General features: G+C 46.1%; 1 protein-coding gene across 4 annotated transcripts in view; it reads right to left on the bottom strand.

Moving 5' to 3' along the window:
- The window catches only part of LOC127581658 (uncharacterized protein KIAA1522-like), a 161,872-nt gene that overhangs the window by 11,386 nt on the left and 129,379 nt on the right, over positions 1-21,107 (bottom strand). For all 4 annotated transcript variants that reach the window (XM_052036236.1, XM_052036237.1, XM_052036238.1 and 1 more), the window contains exons 3-6: positions 10,729-10,799; positions 8,650-8,800; positions 7,097-7,222; positions 652-4,080 (exon numbers count right to left, since the gene is read on the bottom strand). In XM_052036236.1, the coding sequence (XP_051892196.1) occupies positions 652-4,080; positions 7,097-7,222; positions 8,650-8,800; positions 10,729-10,799 (3,777 nt within the window). The remainder of the gene's footprint in view (positions 1-651; positions 4,081-7,096; positions 7,223-8,649; positions 8,801-10,728; positions 10,800-21,107) is intronic.

Below are 21,107 nucleotides of genomic sequence, written 5' to 3'. Positions count from 1 at the left end.
TTGAAACATCCACCACAGCAAAACCATGAAAAGCCGCAGACCTGTACCCCGCACCTGTGCTTCTGAAGGGAAAGAGAGGGGAGAAAGAGCAATCCCTGAACAGTAAACAGAGTGAATGCCCAAACACTTAGGAAGCAAGAGTTGAACATTTCATGGCCTTTTCCTGAAAGGTTATTAACCACTCAGCCTGAGTCTGGCCGAGGGTGGACCCTGCCTTTGACACGTGTAGGAAATCTGATGCGATTCATTCCTTGAGTAAATCCGCTCCTTCCACCTCACACGGGCTCGGGTTTCAATGACTGAACGTGTGATGTAGAAAATCTACAGTGGGTTTTCGTCCTGACTCTCCAGCTGCCTCTGTACTGGGCAGGGAGCCTTGTTCTGATCATACACCATGAACTTAGGTCATCACCAAAAGGTTCAGTCCCAGAGAATGCTAAAGGCTGAACCTGTTGGTTCAGTGCTGAGCACATTGCAACATGGGTCAGCTGTGGTGTGCAGACAAACTGAGCAGATGCACCAGTGAATAAAACCACTTCATCTCACTGCCTTTCACACAAAGCCATTTCTCAGACTTTCTCAGAGTCAGACTTGAGAAGTGTATGGGTGAGCTTGTCTCAGACTCTGCGAGCCCTTTCCCCTGATAATTACCTTTCTCCTCCTGGGCATCACTGGTGACTTGAAGGGCCTGTGATGTTTCCTGTGCGTTTGGAAGCTCCCTCGCGCTGGTTGACATGGAGGTCAGTCTCTGAGAACCTGGCAGAAATGAAGGTTTCTTGGCCACAGGTGGTGGGACTCTGCCTGCTTTTCTCTGCACCTCTGGCGCTGCTTTACTCTGTGGTCTTGACAAACTCTTAGATTCAGTCTTTGAGGCTATTCGTCCAGACACTGAACTCAGCTCAGCCATGAAGTTCTTCTTGGCCTCAGCCTCTGCCTCTGGGGATCGGGGGGTTTCGAACACCAGCTTCTTGGGACTGACATTCTTTGAAAAGATGAAGCTGGCGGTAGAAGCAGGAGATTTGTGTGGGGTCTCGTCGTCGCCTGGTTTAGACAGGGTGTGTCCCTGAGCAGCAGAGGCTACGGTGCTGAGGGGGGTGTTCTTTACAGGGAGAGAAGTGTCGGCACTGACTGCAGGCTCAGAGTCGGACGAGGATGATAGTCGCTGGGAAAGGGACTTGCGAACAGGTTTGCTGGGGGCAGTCACGTTACTTTTGGTTGGCTGCTTCAAGTCGGTTTGGCTCCTGTTTGTTTGCTGCTTACTGTCTGGCATTCCTGGAGCGGAGGCATTCATTTGTACTGAGCGCAGACGGACCATCTGTAGCAATGAGGGGGTGACGATGGGAGCACCGGCCTCTCCGTCACCCTCTGGATGTGGTGGAGGCTGAACTATGCGCACCTTAGCCGAGTCCTGATTGGATGCGATTGGTGGTAGGGGGTTGTTTGGGAAGTGGGAATCGGTTCCCTCTGCAGGCTGAGTCTTTGGCTGAAGTTGCTTCATGGAGGAGATGGCTGGAGATGGTGTGAGGGGTTGTGGTGATGAGGTGCTGGTTTCTGCAGGCTGTGGGGGAGGTGAAAGCCCCACAGATTGCCCTGGCATTGAGGCGGAGGGTGGGGAGGGAGCAGGTGCAGGCACCAGTTGTACATCTGCCTGATTTTCCTCATCAGAAGGTCTCTTTCCTTCTGCTGCATCTTCCAGTAGGGAGGGTGGCGGTGGGGGGAACAGAAACTCGGCACCGGCTCCCTCGGGAGCCAGCAACATCTCATCTGGGACAAAGCTGGAGGGAGACAAGGGGGGTGGAGGCGGCGGCCAATCCACAGGTGGCTGCTCCTGCTTCGGGGCTTCCGAAACGGACAAGGAAGATGCAGGAAACAGCTGTTCAGGCCCAGATTTCTTTGGTGGTGGAGGTGGATGATGGGAAGGAGGTGGTGAAGGTGGAGGAAGAGGCTGCTTCACCTTGAGTGCAGTTACTCCCTGCTGCAGCTGCCTGGTGGTGGTGCAGGAGGCAGAGGTGGCTGTAGAGGTAGATGTGGTCTGAGATGCACCAGGTGCTGAGGCTGAAGCCAGCAGGACCGGAGTTAGTGAACCAGTGACTATTGGAGCCCTGGATGTGGTGTCCAATGGGGTTATAGTGGGTGTAGATGTGGTGGCCAATGGGGTCACAGTGGGTGCAGACTCAGTGACCAATGGGGTTGTAGTGGTTGTAGATGTGGTGACCAATGGGGCCACAGTGGGGGCAGACTCAGTGACCAATGGGGTTGTAGTGGTTGTAGATGTGGTGACCAATTGGGTTAGAGTGGGAACAGACGTGGTAACCAATGGGGTCACAGTGGGTGCAGATGTGGTGACCAATGAGGTTGTAGTGGGTGTAGATGTGGTGGCCAATTGGGTTAGAGTGGGAGCAGACGTGGTAACCAATGGGGTCGCAGTGGGTGCAGACTCAGTGACCAATGGTGTCACAGTGGGAGCAGACTCAGTGACCAATGGGGTTGTGGTGGGTGCAGACTCAGTGACCAATGGGGCCACAGTAGGTGCAGATGCAGAGACTTGTGGAGGACAAGGGTGAGATGGACCACGAGCTGGAATGTTGAACAGGAAGGAAGGCCTTTTTGTTGGTGGTAACGGTGCGGGCCCTGCTGGAGGGGGTGGGATTGCCTCTGGTCCCCAGGGGTAGGACACTGCTGTTGGAAACGTCGGTCTCTTTACGTTAGGAGGGGGTGGAGCAGGTGTTGAAGGAGGAGGAGGAATTACAAACAGATTGGCATGTCTCGATGCAGAGTTTGACGTTTCTGGGGCAGGGAGTGATGATGACGTCCTGGGTGCTCCTGCCTTGGACCTTCCAGTGGGAGATGGAGGAGGCACAAGGGCTTTCACTGTTGCTGGACTTCCACTGGATGGTGATGTCGTGTGCTCAGACCGATTGGGTGAGTTTGGATCCCGGGGGGAATGGATATTCCCATTGGATGTTCTGTCATGTGTAGGCAACAATTTGTGACTGAGAGCAGGGTTTGGAGGGCTTTCTCCAGCTGGAGGCTCAGAACAAAATTCAAACCTTGAGCCGCTCGTTTGACCATCAACTTCAAACGATGCAGGACCTTTACCTTTGGTCTCTGAGTCCTGCTCCTCACCAGGCTGCAAGGAGTGCATTCTCCTTGGAGGAGCTGGGGCTTTCTTCATTTTTCTGACTGACAAGCTTCTTGTGACGGACCGTTCGCTTGTGATGCTCTGGGTATCTGATGCATCAGCAATACTGCTTGTGCTTTGAGCTGGAGAAAGTGACTGGTCAGGATAACCATTACTGCTGAGCTCAGCAGGTTTACATTTGGGGTTAAGCTGAGCAGAGGGATCTTCTACCACTGGTGAAGCACTCTGTGCAGAACACTCACTAACCCATCTGCTTGTGCTTGCTCGATGATCCGGAGGTGAATCAGTCAAGTTATGATCGACCCTCACACTCTCACCATCTTTTTCGAAAGCATTATTATTTAATGGAATTCCAGTGTTCCCCTGTGATGAGATCGTGGAATTGTTTGATACAATAGTTTCTGAGGACTGCGAATTACTCCACGCATCACTGGAAGCATAATCCCTGCCGTCGTAATTCTGTAGGGAGATGGAGCGGGAACAGGTGGGAGAAGGTGTGCACAGCACACCGCTGTTACTGAGCTGACGCAGGCAGTTTTGGCTGGCGCTGATCATCACCACGTCCACTGTAGGGGGTAGGATTGCATTGGGAATGATCTTCGATAAATACGTTGCCTGGGGCGACATGGACATTACCGGACTCTGCAGCAGCTCACTCGGTACAGACGACTTTGGAACAGCTAATGATTTTGGTCTGTTGGAAGAATTGATCAGTGCCCAGTTGTGTTGGTAATTAAGTCCTAAGGTGCTTATAGATTCATTATCTTCCCGCGATGGATCAGAAAAAGTTACAGATCGCAAGGAGCTCCTGGCCCGAGAGTGGGATAGATTATTGAAACAACGGTTTTCATCTTCCCTGGATACCAAGATCATGCCAGCACTGTCTGTCAATGGCTCTGCTCCAACAGTCTTTGAAGAACGAGACCCTTTTCCTAGTCCTGTGTTGGAACCAGAAATAATAACATTAAATGTCTGTGATGCAGACTTTGATTTATTAGAGTGATCAAGTCGAAAAGAACTGAAACAGCCCCTTCGGCCCACCATGTCCATGCTGACTATTGGACCCATCTATGCTCATCCCATTACCTAGCCTTGTATGACATACCCTTGGCAATTTAAGTGCTACCTAAATGTTCTGAACAATCTCTGCCTCCAATACATCCTCAGCCAACACATTCCAGACTCCAACCACTCTCTGTGTGAAAAAATTCCCCCTTAGACCCCCTCTGAACCTTCTTGGTCTCAACTTAAAGCTATGCCCTTTTGCTCAGACACTGTCCCCATGGAAAAAAGATTCTTACTGTCTATCTTACCTATCTCATAATTTTGTATACCTCTGTCAGGTCACCCCCTCAGTCTCTTTCACTCCAGGGTAAAACAAGCCCAGTCTGTTCAATCTCTCCTTATAACTGAAATGCTCCAATCCAGGCAACATTTTGGTGAATTTCCTCTGTTCTCTCTCTGGTCCTACCACATCCTTCCTAGTTTGGTGACCAGAACTGCACACAATACTCCAAATGTAGCCCATCCAAATTTTTATATAGCTCTAGCATGGCGTCCCAGCCCTTATATTTTATGCCACAGCTGACAAAAGTAACGATCCCAGATGCCTTCTTCACTGCCCTCTCCGCCTGTGCTGCACTGTCAGGGATCTATGGACTTGTACCCCAAGCCCTAGTCGAGTTTAGGAATAAAAAATTGATCACTTGCTGGGACTACAGCACAGGCCTCTCATCAGTCAGCAGGAGATAGAGGAACAGGTACTTTGGTAAATCATAGAGAGGTGCAAGAGGAATAGGGTTATAGTAGTCGGGAACTTCTACTTCCCCAATATTAACTGGGATCACCTTAGTGTGAAAGGATCAGACAGGATGGCATTTTTAAATTCAGCAGAGTGTTTTGTGCCAATCCTTGCTCAGTACTTCTACGGATGGGGCAGAGTTGGACCTAATCCCAGGGCATGAAACCGAGCAAGTGGGTGAAGTGAGAACAGGATAGTGTCACCTTAAGGACAGTGACCAGAACTCAATAAGTTTCAATGTAGTTATGGAAAGGGATAAGGGTAGTCTGGAAAAATTAGTGTCGGAATGGGGGAAGGTCGATTTTAGTATCATTGGACAGGACCCGTCAGACAGGGAGCAGTGACTTGTGGGGAAATCTTCATTTGGGAAGAGGGAATCTTTCAAAAGTGAAACAGTGAGAGCTCAAGGCCAATGTGTTCCTGGAAGGGAGAAGAGCAAGTGTGGCAAGTCCAGAGAACCCTGGATGTCAACAGATATCGAGGGTTTGATAAAGAAAATAATGAAGCCTGTGCTAGGTATAGATGACTGAAAACAGGGGGAGGTCTTCAGGAGTACAGAGGGGGATTAGAAAAGAAATTAGGAGCATAAAGAGGGGCCACAAAGTATCACTGGCAGGCAAACCCAGGGCATTTTATTAAGAGCAAGAAGGTAACCTGGGAAAGAGTGGGATCAATGGTGTAACTGTGGGCACCCTCATGGGCCCCAGCTACATCTGTCATTTCATTGGCTACATGGAACAGTCCTTGTTCCAAACCTACCCCAACACCACTGCCCAACTCTTCTCTGCTACGTCGATGACTGCATTGGTGCTGCCTCCTGCACCTGTGCAGAGCTCATCAGTTTCATCAACTTTGCTACCTCACCCTCAAATTCACTTGGACCATCTCCAACCCCTCACTCCCCTTTCTGGATCTGTCTCCATCTCAGGAGAGAAACTATCCACTGACATTTACTACAAACCCACTGACTCCCACAGCTCCCCAAGCTACACTTTCTCCCACCCTGTCTCTTGTAAGGACACCACCCCTTTCTCTGTTTTTCCCTCTCCATTGCATGTTCTCAGATGAGGCCTTCTACTCCAGGGCATCCGCAATGTCCTCTTTCAGGAAACGTGACTTCCTCCACACTTTTATTGATGGAGCCCTCATCTCCTGCATTTCCCCCACTTCTGCTCTGACCCCATCCCTCTCCACAGACAGAGCAGGACCGAGTTCCCCTGGTTCCCACCTTTCTTCCCACCTACACATCCAGCACATCATTCTTACAACTTGCTCCAGCTGCAACGTGATCCCACCTCCAGCCACCTCTGCCCTTCCCCACCCCTTACCCTTTCCACTCTCTCTATGTCTCCTTGATTCACTCATCCCTGCCCACCCAACCTTCCCCCTCCCCAGGAACTTTCCCCTGTAACCGTAGGAGGTATAACACCTGCCCCTACACCACCACCTCACCCCCATCCAGGGACCTAAACAGCCCTTCCAGATGAGGCAGAGATTCACATGCTTCTCCTCCAACCTTGTCTATTGCATTCGATGCTCTCGGTGTTGCCCCTTCTACATTGGTCAGACCAATCATAGACTAGGTGACAGCTTTGCCCAGGATTGTCCACCAATGGCCATCTGGAGCTCCTGGTTGCCAGTCATTGTAATTCCCCTCCCCATTCCCACACCGACCTGCCTGTCCTCAGCCTCCTTCACTGCCAGGGTGAGGCCCAATGCAAACTAGAGGAATAGCCCCTCATATTCCACCTGGATAGTCTACACCCCAGTGGCATGAACGTTGGGTTCTCCAAGACCCAATCATGCACATTAGCTCTGAATACACATTGGGTGTATTTAAGACAGAGATTGATAGGTTCTTGAATGGTAAGGGGGTTAAAGATTACAGGAAGAAGGCAGGAGAATGGGGTTGAAAAAAATAATCAGTCATGATTGAATAGTGGAGCAGACTCAATGGGCTGAATGGCCTTATTCTGTTACTATATCTTAGGGTCTTTATGGAAGTCACTAGGCAACCTCCATTCCCGTTCACTACAGTTCCAACTAACCTCACCACACACTTGCTCCAAATTACACCCGTTGTATATTTAAATACTTTCAAAGTACCACAGAAAATGCAATTTAACAAAGTCCCCAGTAATGTGTGCACAAACCCAGCTCGTGCTGAACGTGTTGGGGAAGTCCCATGATCGTTGTCCTCCGAATTCGCTTCTCTTTCAGTTTTGGGCCTTTGAAAGATGATTGCATTTTCTGATGTCCTTGGGGCTTAAATGTGGTTCCTAGTTTATTGAAAAGAAAAGTTCAGAAGCTATTCACTTCAAAAAAATTAATAACAAAACCAAATCTACTTCTCTTTGATCTGTGCATATTCCCAGTTATCTATTGCAGTCTGGGATATAGTCTGTGTTTGCATATAACAGATTTGCTGCATTCTTGCCATTTGGTAGCCAATCCAGCAACTGCATTCTACTTTCATGCTGAACCAAGTTTAACTGCTGCAGCAAGTCCCACCCAATGAAATGCTGAATGGGAGTCAATCCCAGAACTGGCAACGTACAAAGGGCTTGTTCAAAGGGCAGCAACCAGACAAGGTCACATCCTGTGAACTCATGGACTGACACATCCTTCACACTTACCATCAATCCAGGGACTCAACACTGGTTCAATAGGACAGCTCAGGTGTACCTAACAATGAGGTGCACAGGTGTACCTAACGACGAGGTATGCAGGTGTACCTAATGACGAGGTGCTCAGGTGTACCTAACGACAAGGTGTGCAGGTGTACCTAACGATGAGGTGCTCAGGTGTACCTAACGACAAGGTGTGCAGGTATACCTAACGATGAGGAGCTCAGGTGTACCTAACGACAAGGTGTGCAGGTGTACCTAACGATGAGGTGCTCAGGTGTACCAAGCAATGAGGTGTGCGGGTATACCTAACGATGAGGAGCACAGGTGTACCTAACGACAAGGTGTGCAGGTGTACCTAACGATGAGGAGCACAGGTGTACCTAACGATGAGGAGCACGGGTGTACCTAACAATGACTAAGTGAATCTCAACATGCAACACCAGACTGAGTATTCTCACAACCAGTGGATCAGATCAAAGCTCTACAGACCTGATGGATCTAGTCATGGAAAAACGTAAGGATTTGACTGGTCCCCACTTTGTCCACATGACTCACCCCCCCCCCCCCCCCGTTCTCCACGTGACTCACCCCCCACCTCCTCCAGGTGACTGGTCCCCACCTTCTCCACGTGACTCAACCCCCCCCACCTTCTCCAGGTGACCTGTCCCCACCTTCTCCAGGGCACTGATGATGGGCAATGAATCCTGGGTCTATCAGCAAAGCCCAGGTCATGTGAAGACATACTTTGATGGACTTTGGAAGCATAGATTGGGATATTTGAAGAACATAAACAAATGTGATTATCACAGCACCTGCTGATCAAATTATTTGCAACCTCACATTGTATTATTCCCTAGATTGTGTCTGTCTGACATTTTGTAGCCATTGGTCACCCTTCAACATGCATCAGCCAGGAGCCCATTATGTTAACAATTTTCCATTTTCAGATGTTAAATTAATTTATTCCAGAGGAGTCAACTCTGGGCAGTGAGCAATTTTTTAATTGCAGAGTTATCCAAATCCAAACCTGCCAGTCATTTGGAAATCAGGTCTGATCCCAGCAGTTTGATAGATACCTGTTGAGCTGACGGATGGCTGGATTCCCAGCACACTCTTCCGGATTTCATCAGGAGTCGGTGGTGGAAGAGATCGAGTCTTTGTCCAGACTTCATCACCAGGGCCACCTGGTGCAGAATCTGGGAGGACAGGCACATCTTCATCCTGTGACTACATACAACAAATCACAAGAGTCAAATCTTTGGGGAAATCCATTCTCAAATCTATCTCCGCTTCCACTGAGTGGCATGGTGGTGCGGCTGGTAAAGCTGCTGCCTCACAGCTCCAACAGCCCCAGTTCAATCCTAACCTCAGGTACTGTCAGTCTGGAGTTCTCCCTGTGGGTTTCCCCCATGCTCTAGTTTCCTCCCACATTCCAAAGACGTGCAGGTTTGTGGTTTAATTGGCTGCTGTAAATTGCCCCCCAGTGTGTAGGTGACGGCCTAGAATCTGGGTGGGGGGAAGTTGAAGAGGAAGTGTGGAGAATGAGATGGGATTGGTGTAGGATTGGTGTAAATGGTGGTTGATGGTTGGCACAGACTCGGTGGGCCGAAGGGCCTGTTTCTGTGCTGTTTCTCTCTGTGACTGTTTGATTAATGAACCTCCAAACCAATTGAAGAATTAAGGTTTGAATCAAGACTCAAAGTTATTGAGTGAAGCTCTACAAATCTGCATAATTCATTATTAGGGTAACTCGGGTAACTTAACTCCCAATAAAAAGTTTAGGACCAAACCTTTCACCTGCCATTTTCTAATGCCTGGGTCTTGATAAGTGCAATTCAAGAAAGAGTAGTGAAAAACTCAACTGAAATATACTTTGCAGAAAACTTCCTTGCAAGTTACAACGATAAGTACAGAGCAAACAAGTTTGTTCAATTTTTCTTCAAGGGAAGTACAAATTCACAAGGAGACAGGCAGACAGACCTCCCAGCAAGGAGAGCCCACAATAACCAAAACAGCCACTAATGAGTCCTACAAAACACTGATCTATTTCAGGGTTTTAAGTTTGTTGTAAATGGTTTATGCTGAGTAAGTTCTACTATATCAAAAGAGTTCTTATCATTTCTTTATGGAAATATCGCAATCCAGTTTGTTCAGATGAGATAAAATCAGAACTAATAAGATTGCTCCTAAGTAATTGGAAATCTGATATTTAAGAGCCACAATCTTTCTCACCCAGAGGAGATAAATCATTTGAATGATTCCAGGCTTTAACATAGTATAGACAAATAATTGTTATTCATTTGCACAGAAAGGCATTTTCAAAAGAGTTATTTGGATTTAACACAATTATTGATGCCCAAACAAAACCCATGAAGATGAAGCAAAAGACAACATGAAGCAAGTGAATGCACTCAGTCTTTTCCCCAGGGTTGGGGAATCAAGAGCTAGAGCGCATAGATTTAAGGTGAGAAGGGAGAGATTTAATGGGAATCTGAGGGGCAACTTTTTTACACAAAGGATGGTCTGTATATGGAACAAGCTGCCAGAGGAAGTGGTTGAGGCAGGTTCATTAACAACTTTTAAAAAACAGTTGGACAGATGCATGGATAGAAAAGGTTTAGAAGATTATGGGCCAAACGCAGGCAAATGAGACTAGCCTGAATGGGGTATTTTGGTTGGCATGGACTAGTTGGGCTGAAGGGCCTGTTTCCATGCTGTATGACTTCAGGAACTCTATGAACAAACTTCTGGAGGAGCTCAGCAGGTCAGGCAGCATCTGTGGAGGCAGAGGGATAGTGGCTTTTTGAGTCGAGACATTGTCCTGATGCATCAACTGTCCCTCTGCCTCCACAGATGCTGTCTGGTCAACTGGTTTCCTCCAGTCATTTGCTTTTTGTTCCAGATTCCAGTATCTGCAGGCTCTTGTGTCTACATGAAGATGAAGGTCTACCTGCCACTCCAAACCTACCCAAGGTTACCCTTTTGAAATTGCCTAGCAAGTCCCTCAGCAGTAATGGCACGTTGAAACAGAGAAAGAATCATACTGAAAGTACAACTGGTCTCAACCTAGGCACCAACTTAAGACATGATTGGGAGAAGTGACGTGCACCCAGGAACATAATCCATCATTTAATGATAAACTCTTGTGTACTTACAATCTGACTGCAGTTGTCCATACTCTCTTGGCCATTTCCAAGCTGGAGCTCTGAGCAGGCATTCAAGGTTCCTGACAGGACAATCACACAGATGCAAAACAGAAATATTTTGTCAATGGGCATTTCATTCATCAATATACAAGGCACACACAAAGTAATCAAAAACTGTTTACAGATCAAAACCAAAATGTATATTTAGTCACCACACCTACAAATGTGGATCTGATTTGTGCCTAACCCTGTATCTGTTGTCCAGTCCTGGGGATAATTGTGCATTACTCATCGGGCTGGCAGGATGTGTTAAATTTGCAAAACCCAACAGCAAAATACCCTCTCCACAGATGCTGCCTGACCTGCTGAATATTTCCAGCATTTTCTTTTTGTATTCGATATGTGTTCCCTCTACCAACAGAAACCAAAAATATTGAGCAGAGAGATCAGACAAAAAAGCATAAAGCATAAACAGCACAGCAATAGCCCTTCAGCCCATGATGTTGTACTGAACTAATTACGCTGAGACTTAAGCCCTTCTGCCAACACAATGTCCATATCCCTCCATTCTCTGCACATCCATGTACCTCTCTAAGAGCCTCTTAAATGCATCTATCGTATCTGCCTTCACTCTCACCCCTGGCAGCACGTTCCAGGCACCCATCACTCTCTGTGCAAAAAACCTGCCCCACACATCTCCTTTGAACTTGCCCCCTCTCACCTTAAAAGCATGCCCTCTGGTGTAAGACATTTTGACCCCGGGGAAAAGATACCAGCTGTCTACTCTATCTATGCCGCTCATAATCTTATAAACTTCTATCAGGTCTCCCTTCAGCCTCCACTGCTCCAGAGAAAACCAGCCCAAGTTTGTCCAACCTCTCCTTACAGCACACGCTCTCTAATCCAGGCAGCATCCTGGTGAACCTCTTCTGCACCTTCTCCAAAATCTCCACATCCTTCCTATTATGGGGCAACCGGAACTGAATGCAATGTGGCCTAACCAGTTTTATAAAGCTGCAACATAACTTCCTGATTCTTGAACTCAATGCCTCAACTAATAAAGGCAAGCACACTATATGCCTTCTTTACTACCCTATCTACTTGTGCGGCCACTTTCAGAGTGCTATGGGCTTGAACCCCAAGATCCCTCTGTACAGCAAAACTGTTAAGGGGCTTGCCATTAAGCATACTCTCCCTTTACATTTGATCTCCCAAAATGCAAACACCTCACAATTAGCCAAATTAAACTCCATCTGCCACTTCTCTGCCCATATCTGCAACCGATCTATATCCCTTTGTATCCTTTGGCAATCTTCTACACTGTCCACAACACTACCAACCTTTGTATCATCTGCCAACTTACTAACCCACCCATCCACATTTTCATCCAAGTCATATATATATATATATATATGACTTGGATTATATATATATATATATATATATATATATATATATATATATATATATATCACAAACTGCAGAGGTCCCAGTATGGATCCCTGTGGAACATCACTAGTCACGGACCTCCAGGCAGAATAAAACTCATTGACCGCTACCCTCTGTCTTCTATGACAAGCCACTTCTGAATCCAAACAGCCAAGTCACCGTGGATCCCGTGCATCTTAAGATTAGTCCTCAATTCTTTCTTTCTACAAGAATCTGCCTGGAGACTTGTCCTGGAAAATTGAACCTCTGCACCCGTGCAAGGGGGGTTGATCTACTGATACCCTGCACCTAAGGCAGTCCTTGCAATGATCAGGATTTTTGTGTTAATAGGAAGGGGAAACTTATCTTGGGTGCCACAAATTACTTTATTTCCTGTGCAAATGCCTTTCACGTCTTTATTATTATTGATCATTTGTATTACTGAAGATCCATGAAAGAAGTGTAAAGATAACTTGAAGCCAAGGTCATGTGCATGGATTAATGATTGGAAGATATCAGACTCATAAAACCATAAGAAATAAAAGCTGGGGTAGCCTTTCAGTCCCTCATGCATCACTGTCTCTCAATATGATCCTCACTGACCTATCTCAATGCCACTTTCCTGCATATATCCCACATCCCTTCTCTTTCCTGTATATCCACAAAGTCTCCTACGTGACCTGTGCCTGACAGTCGGTGAGTGCCACTGTGATGTATAAAGTGACTATAGTGATCGAACAGAAGTGTAAGGGGGAAGGTGGCACCACTTCCTCGAACCTGTCTACCACCTGCAGAAATATCACAAGTAAAGTCTCATGACAGACACACAGTGAAAGGATGGATTGAATCTTTTCAAACATTAGTCCCTACTTTTTTACCATTGAGTAGAGTGGAATTTTGTCATGTTCCGACAATGGACATGTGTGAACCAGGGCTCAGCCATGTGAAAATGTCGTTTGTAGATCAGCCACCATCTTCCTGCTGTGAACTTCATTTCCTCAGGAGACCGTCCCACCACAACTTCCAACCTTGCAGTCTCCCACCCCCCGTAAGCTGCTCCACATCCTTCCCAAGATCCAGAATCAGGGATGTCCAGGCAGACCAATTGTTTCAGTCCTGATACTGGGTTCCTGACCCAAGACATTGACAGTTCCTCTCCCCCCACAGATGCTGCCCGACCCACTGAGTTCCTCCAGCAGATTGTTTGTTGTTCCAATTATTTTAGCTTGTTCTTGCTCTACAGAACTTACTTCCTCCTTCCCTGTCTTCATTCTTTCTCCCTGGTCCAGTCCTTTCCCACTTACATCCATGACCCCTCTGATACCTTCACCACTTGACAGTTTCCAATTGCCTGCAACTAAGGGACCCAGTTTACTGTAGAGCTACATCCCCACACATCTCCACCCCACACCAGATCCACTACTCCTTGAACAGTGGCCTGGCTAGTTACCCCAACTAACACAATAAAACTGATTGACATTTTCGTCTGAAACTGCAGCAGCTGTTTCAAACTTCACGATCATCATCATACGAGAAATTTCAGTTTTAATTTATTTCTTAGCTTCTTATCTCATTCAAAATCTCATGTAAACCTTTACAGAAGGAATCCTCGGTCTCCAATATTAAATTAAGCCCTCTGGCTGCTATTCTTCAAGTACAATATTTGTAAAAGCACAGGATTAGGTGGTCTGGTATCTCTCTTGATTAAACAAGTCATCAATTTCCTACAGATGATTTCATTCAACTAGGACTCTTATGTAATTTTGTTGACCTGGGAATTTGATCAAGACAGAATTATAATTTAATTAACTTGTAGGCCTGTTTTGAAGTAATTCAAAGTGAGCTTAAACCCAAAGCACTTTTACAGATCTCCACGTAACCAAGTAGAACGAGCAGTGTTACTTCTAATCACCATCTGACCTATTGCTTCCATCCTGTCAACATGTTTTCTATCTTCACAGTTACTGACCAGCAAGATCACAATCATGGGATGCAGATCAGTACAAGTTTAAAGTGATACTCTGGATCAAATACTACAATTGCATTTTTGAAACATCTTTTCCCTCAAATCAACAAACTAATTTGCCTTCCCAATACAATGCACCCAATGTTGGCCTCTAGAGACTTCTGTACAAGTACACCCAGGTCCCCCTTGCATATCAACACCAGCCAATCTCTCACCATCTAAAACTATTCCATAGCAGTGTGAATGAGCTCACATTTTTCCAAACTGTTCTTCATCTCTCAGCCTTTGATTCACTCGCTAGCGTATCTATATCACCTTGAAGCCACTTTACATCGTCCTCAGTTCTCACAATCTAGCCTCATTTAAAATCACCAACAAACTTAGGAGTGTGTTGTTGCAGCCTGTGTGATAAATCCATATCACGTAGAACATAGAACATGGAACAATTTCAGCAAATTCAGAGAAGACACTTTTACTGTAGATCAGAAGTGACCAGTTCAGCTGCAAGGTCCTCTATCTGTAACATTGGCTCTGTTTTCTCTCTGCAGGACCCCTTGTTTGCTTTCTGTTTCACAAGAACCATCATTAATCCATCAACCATACGAGTCTGTAGACACTTGGATCACCTGGCTTCACCCATCTCACGTATTACCTCTGTTCTATCCATTCCTCCCCCACGTTCCCTGAAACTTAAAACTAACTTGTTCTCACTTTCCGAGTTCTGACAAAGGATTTCGGACCCAAGACATTAACTCCGTAGTCTGCTGTAGTCTTTCCAGCCAAATCATTGACATTAGTTGTGAACAGCAGGGGCCAAGCACCGATTCTGTGGTAACCCACTGGTCACATCCTGCCAACCGGAGAATAACCTGTTTATTCCCTCTCTTTCCTTCCTGCCTGATAACCAATTTTCCGTCCATGTCAGTGTGCTACCCCGACACCAAGTGCTCTCAGTGAAAATCAGAAAAACTGCAGGTGCTGCAAATCTGAAATTAAAACAGGAAGTGCTGGAAACACTCAGCAGGTCGGGCAGCATCTGTGGAAAGGAAATCAGAGATAACATTCAGGTCCAATACCCTTTGTTAAAGCTGTCTTTATTCCATGTGCTCTAACCTTGTTGACCAAATTCCCTGTGTAGAACACAGAACAGTCCAGCACAGGAACAGGCCCTTCGGCCCACCATGTCGCTGCTGAAAATGTTTCCTAATTAAACTAATCCCATCTGTCTGCACACAGTCCATATCACTCTGTTCATGTGTCTGTCTAAATGCCTCTTAAATGCTGCTCTCATATCTGCTCCTACCACCTCCCCCAACAGTGTGTGTCAGTCGCCTTCCTCTCTGTGTAAAAAACATGCCTCGCAAAGTTCCTTTAAACTCTCTCCCTCTCATCTTAAACCCATGCCCTCTAGTATTTGACATTTTGACTTTGGGAGAAAGACTCTGACAATCTCCCCTATCTACGCCTCTCATAATTTTATAAACTTCTATTAGGTCTCCCCTCAGCCTCCAACATAGAATATAAGAGCAGGGATGTGATGTTAAGGCTCTATAAGGCATTGGTAAGACCTCACTTGGAGTACTGTGTGCAGTTTTGGTCTCCTTATTTAAGAAAGGATGTGCTGACGTTGGAGACGGTTCAAAGAAGATTCACTAGAATGATTCCAGGAATGAGAAGGTTAACATATGAGGAACGTTTGACGGCTCTTGGGCTGTACTCCTTGGAGTTCAGAAGAATGAGGGGGGACCTCATAGAAACATTTCAAATGTTAAAAGGTCTGGACAGAGTAGATGTGGCAAAGTTGTTTCTCATGGTAGGGGAGTCTAGTACAAGAGGGCATGACTTCAGAATTGAAGGGCACCCATTCAGAACAGAGATGCGGAGAAATTTCTTTAGCCAGAGGGCGGTGAATCTGTGGAATTTGTTGCCACGGGCGGCTGTGGATGCAAAGTCATTGGGTGTATTTAAGGCAGAGATCGATAGGTATCTGAGTAGCCAGGGCATCAAAGGTTATGGTGAGAAGGCGGGGGAGAGGAGCTAAATGGGAGAATGGATCAGCTCATGATAGAATGACAGAGCAGACTCGATGGGCCGAATGGCCGACTTCTGCTACTTTGTCTTATAGTCTTATGGACATTCCGGAGAAAACAATCTAAGTTTGTCCAACCTCTCCTTATAGCTAATACTCTGTAATCCAGGCAACATCCTGGTGACCTCTTCTGTACTCTCTCCAAACCCTCCACATCATTCCCACAGTGTGGTAACCAGAACTGCACACAATACTCCAAGTGTGGCCTGACCAAAGTTTTATACAGCCGCAATATGACTTCCCGACTTTTAAATTCAACACCCCAACCAATGATGGCAAGTATGGCCTACGCCATGTTTATCATCCTATCTATTTGTATTGCCACTTTCAGGAAGCTATGGACTTGCACCTCAAGATCCCTCTGTACATTAATGCTCCATGAAGTCCCCTGAATATCTAAATCCTCCACATTCACTGGTTTCTCCTCATCCTTTCCACTTCATTCAGTAACAACAAATCATGTTTGACTAACAGTTCAATGACTTTAATAGAATCATAAAGTTGATAAAGTTGTACAGTGTAGGAAACAGGTAATAGGAGACGAGCGATGGGAATGGGGAAGATGTCATCCGTAGAATTTTCGGATGCTATTTGACAAAATCCCAGGTAAAAGAAACATGGTTAAGAGAAGGGCAGGACTGGCAGCTCAGGCAAGTTTCAGGTATGGCAAATATCTGCTGAAGGAACTCAGAGGGTGGAGGAACATTATGGGGGGGGAAAGGAATTGTTGATGTTTCGAGTTGAAATCCTGCATCCCTCAATCTGTTCCTCCAGCAGATTGTCTGTTACTCCAGACTCCAGCATCTGCAGTTTCTTGTGCCTCCAAGTTTCAGGCATGATACAGGAGGTAAAGGAGGACGGAGCTTCTCATTATTGATCATGGAGAACATCACTACAATACTCAGGGAGGATGTCCTGGAAGGATCCTCAAATAAGGCCATATGAGGGTGATCACTTTTCTGGGATATACTCCAGCCCCCACATCCCACCCCCAACAGTCAGTGGGAAATAGAGGAGCAGACATGTAAACAGAAAGGTGCAAATGAATATGGTGATAGTTGTGGGGAATCTAACTTCCCCAGTATTGACTGGCACTGCCTCAGTGCAAAAGGCTTAGACAGGGAGAAACTTGTATGGTGAACATAGGAGAGATTTTTGAACCAACACATAGATAGTCCTACGGGAGACGGGGCTGTACTGGACCTAATCTTGGGAAATGAGGACAGGCAGTTGGGGAGGGCCAATTTCAACAACCTCTGGCAGAAAGTAGACTGGGAGCAACTGCTAGAAGTAAAACAACATCCAACATGTGGGAGTCTTTTGGAAGAGAGTTCGAAAGAGTTCAGGGCCAGCATGTTCTGGTAAAGCTGAAAGGCAAGGATGACAAGAAACTTGGGCGATAAGGGCCATTGATGTTTTGATGAAGCAAAAAAGAAGCATATAACAGGTATAGGCAACCAAAAACAGGAGAGACCCTTGAAGAACAGAGTGTGCAGGAGAGTACATTAAAAAGAAATTAGAAGGGAAAAGAAGGGCCTTGAGATATCACTGACAGACAGGACCAGGGCGAAGCTCAAGGCATTTTATAAATACATTAGAAGCTGGTAACCAGGGAAAGAGTGGGTCCTAACACAGACCAAAGGGGGGAATCTGTGCGTGGAGCCAGGGGATGTGGGTGGGGTCTTAAACAAATACTTCTCATCTGTATTCATTAAAGAGAAAGACATGGTCAGTGGAGAGTTCAGGGAGAGGAGCGGTTATATTTTAGAGCAGGTTTTAGATGGCAGAGGTGTTAGATGTCTTGGAGCAAGCAAAGGTGGATAAATCCCCAGGGCCTGATGCAATGTATCCCAGGATGCTTTGGAGGAAAAGGAGGAGATAGCTGGGGGCATGACAGAGATTTCTGCATCCTTGTTAGCCACAGCTGAGGTACCAGATGTCTGAAGGAGAGCAAATGCTGTTCCTTTCTTCAACAAGGGCAGAAGGAATAAGTCAGTGAGTCCTACATCAGTGATAGAGAAATTATTGAAAAAATTCTAAGGGACGGAATTTATCCTCACTTGCAAAGGCAGGGGTTAAAAATGTCTTGGTTCATGACATTAATCCTGTCTCACTAATTTGACTGAATGTTTTGGAGAAGGAATTAAGTATATTAATGGGCACTGTAGTAGACATTGTCTACATAGACATTTAGTAAGGCCTTTCACAAGGTCCCACATGGTAGGCTGGTCTAGAAGATTAGAACCCAGGTGATCCACAGCAAGCTGGCAAAGTGGATCCAAAATTGGCTTGGTACTAGAGGAAGAGGATGTTGGTGGATGGGTGCTTTTCTGACTGGAAGTATATGAACAGTGGTGTACCCAAGGATTGGTGCTGGGACCTTTACTGTTTGTAATATACGTCAACAACTTGAATGTGAATGGAGGAAGTATGATTAGTAAGTTTTCAGATGACATTAAAATTTGTGGTGTTGGAGGTAGTGAGGAAAGTTGTCAAAGGCTACAACATGATATTGATCTGGAAAGTTGGGCAGAGCAGTGACAAATGGAATTCAATCCTGACAAATGCCAGGTGATGCATTTTGGGAAGGCAAACAACAGTAGGACGTACACAGGGAATGGTGGGGCCCTAGAGGGTGTTGATGAACAGAGGGACCTTGGAGTACAAGTATATAGATCCCTGAAAGTGGCGGCACAGGTGGACATAGTGGTGAAAAAGGCGTAGGCATGTTTGCCTTCATCAGCCATGGCATAGAGTATTAGACCAGGGATGTCATGTTACAACTTTATTAAACATTGGTTAGGCCACAGCTGGTGTATTGTGTGAGTTCAGATCAGCACTCTACTGTGACTGGAGGGCTTTAGTTACAAGGAGAGATGAGGGAGGCTGGGTTTGTTCCCACTGGAGTGCAGGAGATTGAGGGTGACCTTACAGCAGTTTATACGATTAAGAGAGGGATATATAGGAAATATAGTCAGTCTTTTTTCCAAGGTAGGGAGTCTGGAACTGGAGGGCATGGGTTTAAGGTGAGAAGGGAGAAATTTAAAGGGGACCTGAGGGGTAAATTTTTCACACAGAGGGTGGTGGTTATCTGGAACGAGCTCCCAGAGATGGTGGTGGAGGCAGATGCAATTGCAAAGTTTAAAAGTGATTTGGACAGGTACTCAGCTAGGGAAGGAGTAGCAGGAATAGTTCCCAAAGCAGGCAAGTGGGATTAGTGTAATTAGGCATCATGGTCAGCATTGATGAGCTGGGCCGAAGAGCCCTTTCCCTGCTGTACAGCTCCATGACTCAGTAAGGATCTAGACAAGTCCATAGAAGGCTATGGACCAAGTGTGGGCAATGGGACTGGTGCAGATGGATACAATGGTTGACATGGACATGATGGGCCAAAGGGCCCATTTCACTGCTGTCTCATTGTCTCTGAGGTTTGCTTAGTCACAGGACCTCTGAAAATTGACTTGTGCAGAACTGAAATTCAAATGGAGGTTCAAAATATCACTGAGCTTCACATTTCCAACGTAACATGATCACTCCAATAACCTGGACATGGTTTTCGTGACGTGAAGTCCTATTGATGCAAATAGTTAAGACCATAAGACATAGGAGCAGAATTAGGCCACTCGGACCTTCAGGTCTGCTCCGCCATTCGATCATGGCTGATTCATTTTTCCCTCTCAACCCCATTCTCCTGCCTTCTCCCCGTAACCTTTGACGCACTTACTAATCAACCTCCATTTTAAATAGACCCAATGACTTGGCCTCCACAGCCATCTGTAGCAATGAATTCCACAGATTCACCACCCTCTGGCTAAAGAAATTCCTCCTCATCTCTGTTCTAGAGGGACGTCCTTCTATTCTGAGTCTGTGCCCTCTGGTCCTAGACTCTCCCACTACTGGAAACATCCTCTCCACGTCCACTCTCTCCAGGCCTTTCAATATTTGGTAGGTTTCAATGAGATCCCCCCTCATCCTCCTAAACTCCAGTGAGTGCAGGCCCACAGCCATCAAACAATCCTTGTACATTAACCCTTTCATTCCCAGGATCATTCTTGTAAACCTCCTCTGGACCCTCTCCAATGCCAGCACATCCTTGGATATGGGGACCAAAACTGATCACAATACTCCATATGTGGTCTGACCAATGCCTTATAAAGCCTCAGCATTACATCCTTGCTTTTATATTCTAGTCCTCTCGAAATGAATGCTAACATTGCTTCTGCCTTCCTTACTACCGACTCTTTAATACCCAGAGTGCAACAGGTTAAACACAAGATCTGGGCCATGGTAAAACAGATCATCAAATGGTATTCAATCACAGAGTCATCTGTAACAGCCAGGATCCATGGTGAACCTCAATGGGAACATTCCCAAAATGGTTTGCTACAGCATGGGAATAGCTCATGTACAAAAATAACTTTGCCTGATTCAAAAGAATGAGCTAAAACGGGTTTTCTTAATCTTCTCCACAAAACTTCCTTGGCTAATCAAGACCTATCATTTCATGGCTCCTCTCTTCCTAAGAACCATTTGCCTGATTTGGTTTATGGCTGAGATTGGGTGCTTTTCCCACAATAAATACCAGACACCAGCTCTGACCTACACATCAACTAGGAGACACAGAAGCTAGAATGGTTTAGTAGATTACTGCAGTGAATTATCCCATTTCAAAAGTATATGTTGTACAATATCTTATATCTCAGACCTCATTCCCACAAATCTACAGAACAAAATGGGAGTTGGAAAATGGCAGGGATTTGTCTCTCTGTAGTCAGGTGTGTGCAGTCATCTGTTAGTGTCTGTAACGTACACAGTGAGTATGGTGGCACCAAGGTCACCAGCCTGCTGAACACTGCATTACATAAGGTGTGCAGCACAGTAGTAGGCCATTCAGCCCAACCAGTT

This window comes from Pristis pectinata, chromosome 22 (genome assembly GCF_009764475.1).
Source record: "Pristis pectinata isolate sPriPec2 chromosome 22, sPriPec2.1.pri, whole genome shotgun sequence".
NCBI classification, from domain to species: Eukaryota; Metazoa; Chordata; class Chondrichthyes; order Rhinopristiformes; family Pristidae; genus Pristis; species Pristis pectinata.
Note: the sequence above shows the minus strand (reverse complement) of the source record. Positions and strands in the feature narration are given on the sequence as shown.